This window comes from Clinocottus analis, unplaced genomic scaffold (genome assembly GCF_023055335.1).
Source record: "Clinocottus analis isolate CAN_PGR_092001 unplaced genomic scaffold, fCliAna1.0.p SCAF_1, whole genome shotgun sequence".
NCBI classification, from domain to species: Eukaryota; Metazoa; Chordata; class Actinopteri; order Perciformes; family Cottidae; genus Clinocottus; species Clinocottus analis.
This window is the reverse complement of record NW_027175820.1, coordinates 6,081,556-6,100,000: the sequence shown is the minus strand read 5'-3', so window position 1 is coordinate 6,100,000 and position 18,445 is coordinate 6,081,556. Positions and strand designations below refer to the sequence as shown.

General features: G+C 41.9%; 1 protein-coding gene across 1 annotated transcript; it reads left to right on the top strand.

Annotated features, from left to right (window-relative positions):
* The first annotated feature begins 15 nt into the window (after positions 1-15).
* Positions 16-16,410, top strand: LOC137783843 (aggrecan core protein-like). The gene is made up of 20 exons (XM_068574184.1): positions 16-64; positions 2,492-2,586; positions 2,758-2,849; positions 3,723-4,014; positions 4,237-4,411; positions 4,845-4,972; positions 5,107-5,400; positions 5,818-6,120; positions 6,596-6,770; positions 6,852-6,979; positions 7,622-7,915; positions 8,007-8,099; positions 8,197-9,885; positions 10,370-10,447; positions 11,278-11,391; positions 12,964-13,122; positions 13,221-13,303; positions 15,143-15,287; positions 16,041-16,223; positions 16,336-16,410. The coding sequence occupies exons 2-20, from the start codon at positions 2,499-2,501 to the stop codon at positions 16,401-16,403; spliced, it is 4,581 nt and encodes a 1,526-aa protein (XP_068430285.1). The 5' UTR covers positions 16-64; positions 2,492-2,498; the 3' UTR covers positions 16,404-16,410.
* Positions 16,411-18,445: the final 2,035 nt, after the last annotated feature.

The window sequence follows — 18,445 nt, the reverse complement described above, 5'->3', positions numbered from 1 at the left end:
AACTCGAACCCAAAGCTCAGCTGACCACCAAAAACTACACCACTGAAGAAGAGCTTCACAACAGGTGGGCGAAATACTTTTCTTTATAGTTTTGTTTTTGCATATTTATTGAGGAAATGCAGAAGTTATGATGAGGTTATTTCCATCACTTTGTGTGCTTTATTAACAGAATTTTAACCATTTTTATTTTATTTCAACCATAATATATCCTCATTCATATCTTTGTGATTTTATTTTAATACTATTTATATTTCAAACAAAAATATTCTAAAAAGCTTGTTTAAGTTTGAACATCTTATCTCAACATCTTTATTTGAGCTCATTAGGAATTTACTTTTCTGAGAGAAAAAACAATAATTTTTTATGAGAAATCCATAGTCTGCATTTGTGTTGTTTACTTAAACGCAAACATTTGTATGAACTATAATCAGTAACTCAGTATTGTGTATGTGTAATTCATGGAATACAAATGATACATTTCACAAAGGCAAAAAAAGAAGAAAATCTGAACCACATCTGAAAACCAAAATGACTTACTAGACAATACAAGACAAACAGCATGATCTAAGTACATTATAAAGTACCAACAAGTTAGTATAAGTCACTATGAAGTACCACAGACATGTGTATTTAAGGTACATATATATAAGCAGATTAAAAAACTGAAAAAAGAACATCATCATCAACATCTTCTACAACCCTGTTTAAGGATTATTATTATTATTAGGGAGCTGTGTCTAATTTACCGGGCAGTTTTACTTCAGTCTGTATCAAACCCGGTGAAACTTAACTTGAGAAATGTGCCTCATGAAAAGAGTAAAAAAAGAGAAACAGGTGAGGAGTAGAGCCCCGTTACGACCACACCTTCGGCCCTCGACTCCTCCCACCGTGGCTCCTGAATGTCACCAGTGTGGAGACGTGATGGAAAGGCTGCTGTTTACTCAGACCTGGGTGCGTCAGAGCTGCCACACTACGGGCTTCATGGGGAACAGATCTGGTCTCATAAGCCCCCGGTCTCTCTGGGAGTGGACCTCGCAAGGGCTGAATGAGCTCAGTGTGGAGCCTGCCACCAGCGCGGCTCGCTCACACACACACACACACACACACACACACACACACACACACACACACACACACACACACACACACACACACACACACACACACACACACACACACCACTAAGCGGCTAATGAACTGTCACTGAAGTCCAAACGCTGCAGCTCAGACACTCCCTCCAGGGTTTCAAACACTTTTCACAGCATTTGAAAAAAAATAAGTGCCGTTGAGGAAGCTGGTAACCGAAAGTTGGGTAAACATTTGGAATAAGCTCTTATATTGATGTTGTTTTCCTTCTTTCCTTCGATTTTTACAAAAAATTATCACAATGTGTCCTTCATGATTGAAATAGGTTCAATTGCATACCTGAATTCTCACCATTCACCCAGAGACTGTCACCAGATAACATTTATAATTTGTGCTTACACTTCAACTTGAAGTCATGCATTTCTTAATGAATTTGTCACACAGGCAGTTAGTATAAGATGCATACTTTTCAGGTGGTTCATATGTTTCACAAACTATTCTTTGTAAACAATGAAACAAACAAACAATTAAATATTGCTATTATTGTGCTGAGACTGAAATAAGATGAATTCTGTGTCCTTCAGCGCATGTTTTGTAACTTAATTTTTCTGAATTTGGGAAAGGTCTCTGAGAAGGGGGGAGGAGCAGGAAGTATTACTCAGATGCAGTAACAGCCAACATCTTGAAATAACTTGAAAGAAACTCCTTGTTTGCCTCACATCGACACATCGACACATCAACGTGTTTCTGAGAAGGAGGGAGGAGCAGGAAGTGTTAAATGATGTGGAGAATGTCGTTGCTGTGTAGCTTTTGTTTAGGAAAACTGGAATCATGTCTGTTTGAGACTCGAGAAGTGAAGTTTGGTTGTAAAGAAGTACATGCTTCATGTGTTAAAGCTGCATTCTCTCTTCTAAATATGACAGCTACAGCTGTTTGGAACATGAGGCACTCACTTTGATGGATTAACTGTTTATCAAACCACAAATGAGACCAGAATTACACACGTTAAATGTTTTAAAACAAAGGTTGCTGGTTAAAAAGCAAATCAGAGCTTCACCCATTTTACCTGATTGTACTTTCAATTGAAAGATGTATTGGTGTACTGTGGATTTTTTTTAATTATTTTCCCATATTTATCTATTGTAATTTTTTAATACTGAAAATTGTATCCTTTTATTACACTGTACAGTTTTTTTTTTATTGAATCAGTGAAAACATAAATAGTATTGTATGCATATGCATTTACATCCCATCATCAGCATAGAAAGGTTGAATATAAGACCTGCAAGGAAATAGTGTCTTAGATTTCATCTTTACAAATAATTCAATTGTTAACATTCTGTTTGATGTTACAAAGAGTTTTTACTTACTTGGGTTTTTTGCTAATATTTTTTTTTTATTTCAGCTAAAACATGATAACGAGGATTGTGTTGCTGTCTGTGTGTTTCCATGCCATCGCAGCAGCATTTGACTACATTTACGAAGAGCACTCCTTTATGGGTAAGAAAGCATATGCACAAGATCATGTAATAAAATCATTATTTTAAGACGGTAGAAACATTAGTGATAAAGTTGGAGATTGTTGTGTGGCCATCTTCTCTTCCATGCATGTCGTTGCCATAAGCAGCAGTCTAGTGTTCACCAGAAAACTCTTGCTGGTCTCCTCCACAGACCCGGAGGATGTGCTGAGTGTGAGCATTCCTTTGGAGAAGCCACAGCGCCCTCTACTGGGATCCACCCTGGTACTACCGTGTTACTTTGAGGTCAGTGATTAGTTTTTTATTTATTTAACCAGTACGTTTTCCCACTGTATACGCCATTATAAAGAAATCATCTCAATCGTGCCATCTTGGGGTCCACCTAGTTAGCCTGCTGCTAGTGGGTGGAAATGGGTTTTGCTATGGATTTTGCATACTGGAGACACGTGTTTACACACAGGAAAGTTTCAAGGCGTAGTCTGCAGACTTATGCCGAAGTCACACCAAAAGCGTAGTAGTTTTGGAGATATCGTCCATAGTGATGTTTGTGGGGGGCGTGACTTAAGACCGACGTGAGTGACAGTCACGCTCAATGCCCTGACGCTCAAGAGCCCCGATGCCTTACGCTGTGTTCACACCGAACGCGTCAAGATTTCGACGTGCACTGAGATTACATGCAAAGTCAATGCAAAGCTTCGCCGCAATTAGTCTTGCTGCTTTTGGTGTGAACACACCTTTTCTCGATGCGCGTCGAGAGGGGGCGTGGCAAAGGAGGCGTGGCTTATCGCAGCCGCTTCTCTCCCAGCCCAAGCACCTATTTTCTCCATGCAATAAGGAAGAATAACGAGAAGAAGAAAAAAATAAACATTTGCATTTCAATAGGTCCTCCGCTTTGACAGTGCTCGAGCACTAAATATGAAAAAGATTTCTTGAACTGACGACTCACCTAACTCTGCAGCTCTCTGATGCTTTCTAGTCTCTATTAGAAGTTCTTTGACAATTGTTTCTTTTAGTCCTAATGCCCACATTAACTTTGTTTCAGGAACACTCTCTGAGACACCCGTTGTGCACTTCCATTTATTTATTTATTTTTCAATTAATTTTCAGATGTTGCTGGTTAGTTGTGTTTGATGAGTTGTGTTTTTGTATCCCACATAGGACCACACCATCCCAGACCCGGGGGCTCCCACCATCCCTCCCCTCGCTCATCGCATCAAATGGAGCCACGTCACCAAAGAAAAAGTCACGACTGTCTTGGTGGCCTTGGGGGGACAGGTGCGCATCAGCGAGAGCTACCTGGACAGAGTTCACCTGCTGGGCTACCCCTCGATTTCCACAGACGCCAGCATCAAGATATTCGAGCTGCGGTCCAGTGACACAGGAGTCTACCGCTGTGAGGTTCAGCACGGCATCGAGGACAGCCAGGACACAGTCCATGTGCAAGTTCAAGGTGACAAAATGAGCCAGCTCAATGTCAATATGATAAGATTATTGTAGTTGTGGTGGCTAAGTCGACATAAAATGCCATAACTCTTGAAGCCACGGTGCTAAATGTGACTAAATGTAAAAAAACAAGTGTATATATCTGCACCATTCTACAAAATGTGTTGTTATTTGCACATGTTACTTAATTAATTCTCAGTAAAACTAAAGTCCTTGTTTAACTCTGCAGGTATGGTGTTCCACTACCGGGCAATCATGGGCCGCTACACTTTGACTTTTGAGAAGGCAAAGGCAGCGTGCACCCAGAACAGTGCCGTCGTGGCTTCAGCCGAACAGCTTCAAGCGGCCTACGACGATGGATTCCACCAGTGTGACGCCGGCTGGCTCTCTGACCACACAGTCAGGTCAGTTTGTCATGTGATGGGCAACAACAACTCTTTACTATTATCTATTTATCACAGAGTAATAAGGATACATTTTAGGGGGAGACAGCAGGTCCACAGTAGATTCCACACAAAAATGGTGTACATCATCTGAAAGCTGGGAACTGAAGATGAATTGCAGATGCAGTGCAGCAGTGATTTTTTTTTGCCTTGATTGAAAAAGAGATAATGCGCTAAATGGAAAATCGCAGGATAAGACGTTGCAAACTTGTAATTCACATTCCTTTTTTGCTGCATTTAAAAAGTTTGCTTAAAAATGATCTTGACAGTTGAATTGCAACACGATAGGTTTGTGCTTGGTACTCGAGCGCCAACAAAAGACGGTTTTTGTTCTTGTTATTTGTTACCGTATTTCGTATTGAAGACACCAAAGCTCACTTCCATTTAACCAAAGGTACCCGATCCATGATCCGCGTGTGAACTGCTATGGCGACAAAGAGGAGCTGCCTGGGGTCAGGACATACGGAGTGAGGGAACTCAATGAGACTTATGATGTCTACTGCTACACCGAGATGATGAGAGGTACACTGAGGTCAACACCGCAATGCTTCTGTTTGGAATTGCTGTGGGAATTCACTTACATTTTGAAGTGGGGTGTTTTTAGCTCAATCTTTTTTTACTTATTTATTTTGATGAACCTGTCTTATCTGATACAGGCCGAGTTTTCTACAAAGCTTCTGCAGAAAAGTTCACCTACTCTGAGGCGGTGGTGGCATGCTTCAATCAGGGAGCTCAGTTAGCCACCACTGGTCAGCTGTACCTGGCCTGGCAGGATGGGATGGATGTCTGCAACGCCGGCTGGCTGGGAGACAGGAGCGTCCGCTACCCCATCAACATCCGGCGGCCGCAGTGTGGAGGAGGTCTGCTGGGGGTGCGAACTGTTTACCTGCACACAAACCAGACAGGTTACCCATTTCCGGAGTCCCGCTACGACGCCTTCTGCTACACAGGTGGGCCATATTGTGATACTGAAAGCACTGTTATGCTCATTATCAGATACATCAACATATTAAATAATCAAAGATTCTGATAGGAAAAGGTTCCACGGTGAGATTAGGTCTGCTCTTTCAGCAGCAGCAAGGATCTTGCTGGGGCTCCTAATTCCCCCTTTACCAAATGTATGACACTGAATCTTAGTAAAGACAACAATACTAAAAGTTTGAGGTGGCAGAGGAAGCTGTGGAAGTACCTGCAAGCACAATATTGTGGTTTTCTGGTTTGGTTCAGTCTTCCCGCTGTCATTTAAATTGTTTCCAGCCACATTTAGCTGGTTTTAGTGAAAGGCTTGGATAAACACACTATACATAGCCATAGTTACAGCAGAGATTGATCACTAACCTCTCGCTTCTCTCTTTTCTAACCTCCAGAGTCCCCCGATGAGGAAGGTTCGGGCATCATAGAAGAGGGAAGCGGCGTGCTGAGTGTTACCACGGTGACAGAAAGCCCTGAGGTGTTCTTCAGGCGGACGACCATAGACAGCGAGGTGGTTGGAGAGCTGAAGACTCAGCGGCCTACCGTTGTGGACTTCACCTTTACAGAGAGCCCTACTGAGATGCTACTGCCTCAGCCGCCAAACACCACAGAGTTTGTCATTGACTTGATAGAAGCAGCCACCGCTCGGCCCAATATAGGAAGAGAGCCCAGCAAAGACTTTGTGATGCCGCCAACTGGTCAGTAATACTAAATATTACATAATTAAATATGTTCGGGTTGGGGTCCTTGTTTTGTAACTAAGTTCTAAAACTTAAATAAAGCTGCTCGCAGCTGTGAGCGGGTCCTCGCTTCAGCACAAAATGGCAGAAAATCTAATTTGGCGAAGCCTAGGGGTCTGCTTGACTTTTTTGTAGAGCAGTCCCACCCGGACATGTGTGCGGTCATAGTTAGCAAAATGTGTGGTCTTTCACAACTAAAGGGGGCGCTAGTGAGCTATTTTTTTCTGGCTTTTGTCCGACATTCTAATCAGATTGGTATTTTTGCAGAGTCAGATTAGCTTAAGCACCTCTTTTTCTCATGCAATGACTGCAAATATAAAAATAAAAAAATAAATATTAATTTGAATAATAATAAGTCCTCCGCTCTAACTACATCAGTGCTCGGGCCCTAATTAAGTTCCCTAATAACAAAGTCCCTGGTTTCTCTGCACAGGTGTGGTTTTCCATTATCGCTCAGGCTCCAGCCCATACGCCTTTACCTTCATTGAGGCCCAGCTTGCCTGCCAGAGTGTCGGAGCCTCCATCGCCACGCCAGAGCAGCTGAAGGCCGCATACGAGGCTGGATATCACCAGTGTAATGCAGGATGGTTACTTGACCAGACTGTCAGGTAAATCTGAGATTTTTCAAAGCATGGCAGAGGGATTTATGTCGCAAACACAATACATCATCTTAGTTGTACCTTTTCTAGGTACCCCAATGTTTTCCCAGAAAATAAGTGTGCTGGAGATCTGGGGGATCAACCTGGAGTTCAGTCATATGGTTTGAGGCCGGCAGACGAGAGATACGATGTGTACTGCTACATTAATGGGCTCAAAGGTAAGAAAATCACTTTTAGAAAAAAAAACACTTTTACTTTGAAGCTACTTGGGCTGTTGCATTAACCACAGTATTGCAATATCATGCTATTGAAAAGCCAACTGCTAAGCAACCGCTAAAACCGTCACAGTCAGTTTTACTGTCAGTATCCAATCAAAATGGAGGAGGAGAGGGAAGGAGGAGGGGTGTTCACATCCTACATGTTGGCAGGTCCATCTTGCTCTTCATGCCTCAGCCTCCCCTTCCTTGAAAAAAAAGTGTAGCGCCTCATTACCCCTCTATGTTTAGCATTTGATAATAAGCAAGTACTTAATTAGTTTTAAAACTGTCATCTATGGAATTTAAAAAAAATGTATTATACCTAATGACAGCATAACAATAAAGCCTATAGTACAAAAATAAGGATAAATTAAGTAATTTACAACAACAACTATAAAAATTGCAATAATACTTGCATACTGCTTCAAGGAAAATTCCTTTACCACGTTGGACCTATTTGATAATGTACATGATGACAGAAAATCAACCCAAACAGGTTTACTGACATTAGCTGTATCTTTTTACACAGCGATAACATCAATTATTTAAAGTCATTTTCTTTCTTTTCACCATCGTAACATTTCCTTCTCTTCTGCTCTACAGGTGAGGTTTTCCATTTGAGCTCCGCTGAGGGTTTCACCTATGATGAGGCTGCTTCTAGCTGTCAAGAGCACGACGCCGTGCTGGCTTCCACCGGAGAGCTCTACGCAGCCTGGAAAATAGGTTTTGACAAATGCCGCGCTGGCTGGCTTATGGATCGTAGCGTCCGCTATCCCATCAACAACCCCCACACTGACTGTGGAGCTGGGAAATCAGGAGTGCACACCGTGTCCTCTCACCCCAACCAGACAAACTTCCCTGAACTTGATGTCAGATTTGATGCATACTGTTTCAGAGGTAATTGCTTGGCTGTTATTTATCAGGCTGATTTTTTTTTTTTTTAAATCACTATTTATTCATAATTTTCTCAATTGTTCAATTCTTACAGCGTATTCTTTACTTATTGCAAATGAAACTGGACTGAACATCACTAACATCCAGGAGGCCCTCCTTAACCTCACATCAATTACTGATTTGCCTAGTAAGCTATGTTTAAATTACGAACAAATTACCTTCTTACTTCTGCAAATGTCCGTTTTATTTACAATATGCCTCACTCTTTTCTTCTGTATCCTCAGCCGTTCCTTCTATTGTTTCTTCTATACCCGTGGAGACTTCAGGCTCTGGCTCTGGCTCAGCAGACTTTGGCTCAGGGTCTTCGGTTGATGGTGCCTCTGGGGGTCATTCTGGAGACCTTTCAGGTTCTGGAGACATGTCTGGTTCTGGAGACAAGGTGATATCTGAAGACTTGTCTGGCTCTGGACACCTGTCTAGTTCTGGAGACTTGTCTGGCACTGGACACTTATCTGGTTCTGGAGACTTGTCTGGTTCTGGAGACTTGTCTGGCTCAGGACACCTATCTGGTTCTGGAGACTTGTCTGGTTCTGGAGACTTGTCTGGCACTGGACACCTATCTGGTTCTGGAGACTTATCTGGTTTTGGATACTTGTCTGGCTCTGGACAAATATCTGGTTCTGGAGACTTGGCCGGCAGTGCCATAGCTGAGCTGCCCAGTGGAGAATCAGGTCTCAGCAGTAAAGATTCTTCTGAATCAGCTCTCAGTGGAGGTGGATCCGGCATCACCGTTGCATTTTCGGGCATTGACCGCATTTTCTCTGTCGAGGGCTCGGCTTCAGGTGGACTCCAAGAAGCTGGAGGGGGAAGCTCTGGGATTTTTACATTCCCTTCATCTGAAGTAGGTTCTGGAGAGCTCAGTGCCAGTGGGGACCTGTCCGGATCCGGATCTGGATCTGGTTTCAGCTTTGAGGAGAAAGGCTCTTCCATAGATGGCTCTGGGGAAAGTGAACAATTCTCTGGAATGTTGTCCGGTTTTATCACCGGCCAGGACTTTTCTGGGTTGAGAGGCTTACCATCAGGGTTCTCGTCTGGAAGTGGTAGTGGACACTCAAGAGAGCTTTCTGGAGGGGGGGAGTCACAGATCTTACTAATCGATCAAGAACTGATCGATGTGTCCACCCCTGTTACCCACAAGGAGTATGAGCTTGGTGGGGGCCTTCTAGCGTTCAGTGGCTCTGGAGATATTTTAGGATCTGGGATTCTCAGTGGCTCTGGAAGTGGCTCTGGGTTCTTCTCGGGTGTGACCCTTGTGGGGTCAGGGTTCACTGAGCTTACAGTATCATCCTCTGGAGAGCAGGAGGTTTCTGGGTCTTTACTCTACAGCTCTAGGCAGGGGAGTGGTGGACATTTGTCTGGATTTGGAAGCTTAAGTTTCCTCTCTGGGTCTGGATCAGAAATGTCTGGATCAGGAATGTCTGGATCAGGAATGTCTGAATCAAGAATGTCTGGATCAGGAATTTCTGGTTTTGAGTCCTCAACGAGCGGAGAAGAAAGCAGTGTTACGTTTGTCACTGGGGATTTTTTGACAAAGGCATCTGGAGACACTATAATGTCTATGGAGCTTGGACAGGGGTCAGTGGAGTACAGCGGAGAAGGAAGCAGTAGCAGCACTGATTTCAACTCTGGCAGCGGAGACACCCACCTGTCCACAACCAGCAGCTCAGGAGCTTCATTTGAAGATCTGCCACAGTTGTTGCTTCCCTCTCCATCCAGTGAGTGGGCATCAACAGAAAGCACTACAGGACCAGAGGAGGCCCTTGGTGGGGATGAACTGTCACAGACCCCTGGTGACGTCTATGGGACTCCCCACCCTTTGCTTGCCCCTGTGGGACTGGCTGCTTCTCCCACTCCAACAACAGTGGCCTCCTTACAGACACCAGGCGTTGTTCAAAAAACGTATTCAGTGGAAGGTAGGTCAAGCTTTTCTTAATTTTTTCTGTCATTAGCAGATGGCAACCTCCGGTTCTGCTGAGTGAAGCCGATGTGGAAGTGTCTTAAAACTAGCATTCTCTCTACTCACCTGCAGGGGGCGACTAACACTGGTTGAAAAATATGTCATGTTGTATGTTTATGATCGAATGACTTCTCACTTGATTTATTACCTCAGTAAACATTGTAAACATGAGATTATGGTCTCAATCTCTAGTGTCAAGTATTCTTCAATACAGCAGGATGTTAATTAAGTAAATTATGGTCCATTTAACGTCAAATAGACCATAAAGGAGAGTATGCTTTAGGATTACTGTGATTGACAGGTTGCTGCAGCTACTAGAGCCGTATACAGCGTCTCCTCTGCATTCCAAATATGGGGCATTATCCCTTACATATATTAGGTCTGAACAATACTCCAGATAATAATTAATTGAATATATATCATTTTACCATTTTTTCTAGGTGGCTTTACCCCATGTGAGCCCAACCCCTGTGGTGCTGCTTTTTGCAGAGTAGAGGAAGGGGTTGCGCTGTGTCACGGTAAGTACCATAATGGTTGCATGTACCAATTTTCATTTTTTTTCTTTGTTCTTTCTCAATTCAATGCTGCGTGATCATGTTTTGGTTTAACAGTCGCGTTTCTCTGAATGTCTTTGTTGTTGAGCACATATTGTTCTGCATTCTGTTCATTAATCAGCTTGTCAGTTATATTTTCAGATATATATTTAACTTGTTGCGATTGTATTTCATAAATCAGTATTACTGGACTTACAAAAAATATCAGTTTCTCTCCTTCCGGCTCTTTCCTGGTGTGTTTTTCCTCATAATTTTGTTATGTTTTGTGTTCCCTTGATTTTTTACTGTTAATTGTGTCCATCTGGTTATGGGTCTCTGTGGCAGACTGAATGTTTGGGTGCTTGTCAAATATGTGTGTCAGCTCTGCTCTGAGGTTGTACAGCCTCCGTGTCACACGTCTTATCACAATTCAAGCCGACATGTTGTTTTTGGTTTGCTGTGGCAGCACGCCGCCTGCGCTCTGCTGTTTGCATGCTTAACCCCGAGTCAACATATGTGCTTTCTGGCGCCATATGGATGCTCTCATTCTGCTGGAAAAATAAATACTGCTGCTACTAACCACCTATTCAAATGTAAACTCACTGCACATATGATCATTTTTAGTGAATATCTTTATCATTTGGGAGGACCTCAAGTAATAAGATGTATGTGCTGTAAGTTAGAAAATTTGAATCAGAGGTTGTTCACTAACTTGTCAGTCCCAAGGTGTGATAGTCCATCTATCACAGCTTTATCAACCTCCTCTTCCCATCCCGAGCTGAAACAGTAGTGTCACCCGCCCCCCTTTCTTGCAGAGGTAGATGTGTGCCATTCCAACCCTTGTGCCAATGGAGCCACCTGTGTGGACAGCGCAGACTCTTACAAATGCTTATGCCTGCCCAGCTACGGAGGGGAGCGCTGTGAGATCGGTATGAGATCAGCTTCAGCTAATAAATACTAACAACAGCCTCTCAAAAACAATGAGAGAGAGAGAGAGAGAGAAAGAGAGACTTCACCAGCTGATCAACACTCGCTGTGGCCCTGTGAGGAGTCATGGTGGCACAAAGATGTAACTGGGATGTCTCTGTTTTAGCCAATGCGGCCCTGTTATCCTGATATTTTGTTATCCTATGTATATTTTTCTGTTAACTATAAATGCATAATCATGATTACTATCATGATTATGTATTTTTGTGGGAGAAGCGTAGGTGGAGGCCAATTAATACTCTGCTATACTCTGGACAGGTTAGTTAACGCTGACTAGCGTTAACTTTTGTGTTTTGTAGTCTCGTTTTTTCATAATGAAAATACTAGTTTCTCTCAATATGTACAGTCACTCAACGTGTTGGGCTAATTCTCTGTGGCCAGTGTAACATTAACATGAAACCACAATGGAATTATAAAACTAGACTGAAGAGGTTAGCAGAATGTTAAGCTATTCATCACATTTTCTCTGTGTCTCTGAAACGCTTTGCTGATATCGTTGCTCGCTTTCAATCGAACTTTCAATCACATACTTTTTCATTTTGACTGTGTAACATCGGCACTAAAACGATCTATGTGGGTCAATAAAGGCAACTAGACAGCCAGTTCATCCCAATCATAAACAAATATAAATATTTTCCTCATGAAGGAATGCAGTAGTTATATTGTTCAGAGTTTACAGCAATACTCCAAAGAGTTTCTATTCATATGTGCTTTCCAAAAGAAAACTACAACATTACAATACAATGTCAAACACGTATTTAATTAAAAAGGCTAAATTTAACCGGAGTTTAACGCTACTCGTCCGTGGGTGTAATATTTATAATATTTGGGATGTTGTTATATATTAAGCAGAAATGTTTTAGACAGTACCGTTGAGTCATGATGATAGATAGAGACTTCAAAGTATCACAGGGAGACTAATGATAATGTTAGTTGGGGAGGAATATTTCTTTTAGGGAGTCTTTGGACAGAAATTGGGTAAATGTGAAAATATCTTTTTATGTAATTCAGGTGAACTGACTCTGAAGTTATGACGGTGAAGCAAGAGAATAAATGAATAAAGCCTTTGAATTTTACAGCTAAAGGAAAAAAAAGAAACGTTCACAATTGCACTACTGTGGGGCTGAGCTCTCCCAGCTTAAGTGGAGCATTATGACTAATTTTCCATGCTGCATATGGACGTTGGTTTTGTGCGTCGGGGTGGAAACTGTCCGTCGTTAGACTTACACGGGCATCGCATTGGAAAAATATTCTCACAAGATAAATACTGAATATTTCGCTCAAACTAAAACACTACATGGATTGAGAACAATATCAAGCACTTCATCAGCTTCTCAAACACACAAAGAATGATAAGAAATACAAAAGAGCTTCTTCATCACATACTGTGCTTTAGTTTTCCAACCCATTTTTAGTTGTCTCCAAGGCCTAAAAAGTAAAAAATATACTAAACTACACTGATTATACTGCGCGTCCAGTGTGTGAACGTTGACTCTTTGGTGTTGCGGCTGCAGATGAGCAGCAGTGTGAAGACGGCTGGATGAAGTTTCAGGGGAACTGCTACCTGCACTTTTCTGACAGAGAGATGTGGCTGGACGCAGAGCAGCGCTGCCGGTACCTGAACGCTCACCTGGTCAGCATCATCACACCAGAAGAGCAAGACTTTGTCAACTGTGAGTGTGTGTGCATAACATGTGCGTGTGCGTTAGTTTGTGTTTTCGTAGAGATGCAGATGGTGAAAAATAAAATCTCAACACTTTTTTTCCAACAGCACACGCACAGGACTACCAGTGGATCGGGTTAAATGACAAGACTGTAAAGAATGATTTCCGCTGGATAGATGGCACTCCACTGGTGAGTGAGGACTTTGGTGCATTGCTCCCATTATAGGAAGTGGAAAGTATAGTACCATATGGTATATTATGGTGTGGTCTGATGGTTCCCAACCTGTTTGGTTTGCAAATCCTTAAAACACAAGCCTACTTGTGACACTTTGGGTACAGCATGACTATAGATGGTATTATTTTGATATGTTTTACTCCTCTTCAAAACAATCATACAAAAGTACACAAAAAGAGACGCAAAACAACCGCAAAGAGATGCAGTACAAAACGACACAAAATAGCCACATAGAGACATTCTGTGACTATAAAGAGGTACAAAACAACCACAAATAGATACAAAATGACTACAGTGACCCAAAACAATTATAAAGAGATGCAAAACCAAAAGCAAAAACACAAAAAGAGATACAAAAGTACCTACAAGAATATGCAAATTGTCCACAAAGAGCTACAAAATGACTACAAACCCACGAAAAGACAACCAGAATGAGACACAAAACGAATGATTAATGATGATTGAAGAATGAATAGGCATCAGTGGACTACGAATTCCTTTGGTCTCTGACAGAGGTCTGTGAAATGTTCCATCCATCCATTTTCCGCCGCTTATCCGGAGTCAGGTCGCGGTGGCAGCACACCCAGCAGACCGACCCAGGCTTCCCTCTCACCCGCAACATTTTCCAGCTCGTTCTGGGGGACCCCGAGACGTTCCCAGGCCAGCCGGGAGATATAATCCCTCCAGCGTGTCCTGGGTCTTCCCCGGGGCCTCTTCCCAGTTGGACGTGCCTGGAAAACCACTAATGGGAGGCGTCCAGGAGGCATCCGGATTAGATGCCCGAACCACCTCAGCTGACTCCTTTCGATACGAAGGAGCAGCGGCTCGACTCTAAGCTCCCTTCTGATGTCCGAGCTCTGTGAAATCTGTGAAAGTCTGTGAAATGTTATCTTTGCCAACTAAAGCAATGAAAAAGGCTGTTTGCCCTTGTAGGAGGTTGTCTGAGCAGGTGAAATGCAAATGTAGTTATGCCAAACCAGCACCAAAAAGCACTGCGTCATAAACACAACCACAGCTGCAGCACTCAACACAGGCAGAGTTATATAAAGGTACGAAAAAAAGAAAAAAAAAAACGGTCTAAGCAGAAAAATAAATGTACTGCATTAGTGAGAGTTTGTATTTAAAATAACATGGCTGCGTTGATGGAGGCTTGTTGCTTCAGGTACTAGTGAAACGACAGATGGACAGTTTGAGGACATTTTAACTCGGAAAGGTTATTGCAAAAGTTGATCCTTTTACCTTTGTTGCTCGAACATTCTGTGTCAAGAAACCCTTAATTTTCTTTCATGAGACAAACTATCCTGTCCATTAATTTTCTCTTTAAAGACTTTTATAATGTGGCAAGTTGGTTGTTGTTGTGTTGAATCAGGAGGCAACCTCCAATTCTGCAGAGTGAAGACAAGGCTTTAAGTCTTAGTCCTGCATTCTCTCAAATGTCCATCAGGGGGCAACTCCTCTGGTTGTATAGAAGTATATGCTTCATGTGTTAAAGCTGCATTCTTTCTCTCGATGATCAGGGGTGACTACTTCTCTCTGAATTTATATTGTCAACGGCGGCAAAATCATGGTTTGAAACAAGGTTTGAATCAAGGTTTAAAAACGGCAGTCCACAAACCATTCGTTGACAGAATAAAAAACAAGTTGAAGAAGTTAATATCTTGCTTACGTGAAGTGCAGAATGATGAAAAAGCAAAAGTGATTCTTATGAAACATTGTCGTCCCTCTTACTGGTTTCTTAGCATCTGCTTGTACCTTTGTAGTAAAAGCACGTGTCCACTTCCTCCTCTTCTTTAGCAATACGAGAACTGGAGGCCAAATCAGCCGGATAACTACTTTCACTCTGGAGAAGACTGTGTGGTGATGATCTGGCATGAGAACGGCCAGTGGAACGATGTGCCCTGCAACTACCACCTGCCATTTACCTGCAAGAAAGGCCCAGGTATGTTGATCCAGACGAAGGCTCTGAAGCTGTGTTGATGCATTTACATGACACCAGGGGTACAACATAAGAACATGAAGATAACGCACAGCTACGAATATTATAAAAGTGCATCATAACTCAACAGAAATCTGAAAATTGGATAAAGCCAGGTTAAAAAATATTGTTTCATTTTGTTGACTTATAAGGGCCATAATAGAGTTAAAGGTTTTTACAGTGTGTTTTGGATCTCTCTTTGGATATCTCTTTGAATCTCTCTTTGGATCACTCACCAGGAATCAGAAAATACTGTCAACACACTTGGAAAAAAAATATTCTTCATGTTTTTATTCTGAATGCTGTGTGAACAAACCCATCTGTATAAACCCTCAGAATATCTGTAGGAATGAACGAGTAAAGTTTGGTGGATGTAGGAGCTGTTGAAGTGAAGATTTCTGGAAAGAGAAAGTCCTTTAAAGAGATGTTTAGTTACATTACACACATTCTCAGGTTAATTGGGTCAAAACATGAACTCACAGATATCACCATTAAACTCACTTCATCACTGACATTAAGAGGAAGATTTATTGTGTTTCATGAAATGTTATGTTTGAATAGTAACTTTGGGTGAATTTAGAATAAATCTACAGACAAAAAAAGAGTAAAATATATAACGAAATGTGTGTTTTGGATGTTTTCTTTCCACCTGTTTGAAAGAAGACCAAAATCACTGATCAGTGAATTAAAAAAAACAACATCTGGTTCTGTCCTCAGTGTCCTGTGGCGTCCCGCCGCAGGTGGAGAACGCCCACATGTTTGGTAATAAGAGGGAGGAATTCCCCATCAACTCTATCGTCCGGTATCAGTGCAGCCCCGGGTTTAGACAGCGCCACCCGCCGACAGTTCGCTGTAAAGCAGACGGACAGTGGGAGAAACCCCAAGTGCAATGTACCCACGGTGAGTTGTTATTCACCGAGGTTGGTATAAAAAGCTCTGTGACAGGTAAGAACAGCTGTGTTATTCTTATTTTTTTTACTTACTGTTCTTGTGTTTCTCCCCCCCGTCGCAGTGAAAGCCAGACAAAGAATACAACGGAGGAGCACCAGGCGTCTGACAGCCGGCAGCAAGCTTTACTAAAAAGGAGAAAAAAAAGGAATTCATTATTTAAGAACATTTGCAGCGCAGAGATCTTTGGCTAAGAAAGTCCAAATTGTTGGAGTGTGACATCCTAATTCAATCCCCCATCCCTCAGAATATATTTTAATTATATATGATAACTTTATTGCTCTGAGTTAATTTGCTTATTTATTTTATCCGGGTCAAAAGTAACCTCCTGACAGCAGATGAGTGGAAACAGGAAACATTGAGTAGATAATAATCAGACTGAACTGAGAGAGGAAACCACGTATACAGCGTCTCTAAGTCGGGGGTTTTAGATCTAGGCCTCCAATGCTGAGCAACACAAACCTACGCATATAATGATGGTTGGCTGCGCGCGGCGCGAGAATTTGGACTACTTTGACGAGAGAAAAAGGTGCGGCCACTCATTAATTGTGCCATTACGCAGTGCTCGCCTCGCGATGTTATGTGTCCTGACTGACTGACTTGACCAGCTCAAACACGTCGGGTCAACAACAATGCATGTTGTCCAAATCTATCCAACAAAACCGAGACACTGACCCTGCACAGTGCAGACATGACATTGCAGCACAGCTGCACCGGCGACCACCTCATTGGGGCAGGGAGAGACCGTGGGTATAGGCCGCGGGAAAAGGGGTCATCAGTAAGTCCTGGGATTCTAGATTCTCGGTCAGACATTAGCTTCACTGATCAATCACAGCGCATGTTAATGGTCACGTGGGCCCTGTGACCAATCACACGTCTAGGGTCTCGAGAAGGCTGTTTCATCTATGTATTCTAATCTTACATTGATAAAGTGAAACGAAATGTGATTGGATGAAAAATGCTGTTGAACAGGTCCCAAGAAGCCATACTAGAGCCCTGAAGGAGCAGAGAAACAGAAGAAGGCACAGCTGCACGATGCAATGGGAAAATAAGCAAATAGGGAAAAATAATTATAATAAATGTAGTGTATTTGTGAAAAACAATTACATTATAAAAAAGCTATAACTTTTAATTATATATATATATATATATATATATATATATATATATATATATATATATATATATATATATATATATATATATAATTTTGTGATTCTGTTTAGGCCACCAGAAAAGATTTATATACAGCTTATGGTTGCTAGCTTGCTAGCTAAGTTATCTATGTTCCACACACACGTAACGTTATCTCACCAGATTTTTTTATAGTCTTATATGTAATTTATGAGACAATTCAAACAGGATCAAATCATTATTTCCCCTTTGTCTTTGAGTGGTCCCATTGTGGTCCACCTCAATACAAGAGAGAGTCATGTGACGAGGCTACAGCAGTGTCAGCGACACAGTCGGGCTGAGCAAACTTCTTCTAGCTCCAGTTGCTCAAGTTTAATCTGCAGAGGATGAAGTGGAACCGCCTATTACCCCTTAATTTGTCATGTTGACTTTTTTGAGTCTTTTTTCTTCTCCTGCGACGACACTGTGCAGTGCATAGTGTATCTATCAGTAAAAATAACCCGTTGTCTATTTCATGTTTGTAACCTCAGAGGAAGTAGCCTCACTGTAACACACTACAGTGTGAAATGCCTGTTGTTGACATCTTTTACTGCCTTCATTTGTGCACTTGTTCTGTGTCGTTTTTCTATTTAGGGGGCTGTGCCCACTTCATATTATTCTGTCACCAGCTGCATGATGTTTATTTAGTAAATTATGGTCAGTCAAACAGACCATAAAGCAGAGTATGCTTAAGGTCCAGGCTACAAGGTGATTGACAGGTTGCTGCCGCTACCATCTGCATGACGTCATTATGTGCCTTCTCTATATTGTTAATATGAAATCAGCACCCACAAATTAAACTTCAGTTAATACAACATAACGTCTACCCTTTGCTGTTTTGTGATCAGAAGTTACCTTGATATCTCTGGATCTTACAACAAACAGGTTGCTGTAAAATAAAAACTTTAGCTCAAGAGTCTAAAAAAAACCTGTGAGCTTTCTTTTTTTTATTTTATTTGTGGTGTTTATTTTAAGTTTTTTGAAACAAAAATAAATGCTTA

Bases quoted from the DNA above. Each gene is read 5' to 3' on its own strand.
- LOC137783843 (XM_068574184.1), top strand. From the start codon at position 2,499: ATGATAACGAGGATTGTGTTGCTGTCTGTGTGTTTCCATGCCATCGCA. The intron at 2,587-2,757 runs GTAAGAAAGCAT...TCTCCTCCACAG, and splicing joins CGAAGAGCACTCCTTTATGG to ACCCGGAGGATGTGCTGAGT. The intron at 15,288-16,040 runs GTATGTTGATCC...TTCTGTCCTCAG, and splicing joins TACCTGCAAGAAAGGCCCAG to TGTCCTGTGGCGTCCCGCCG.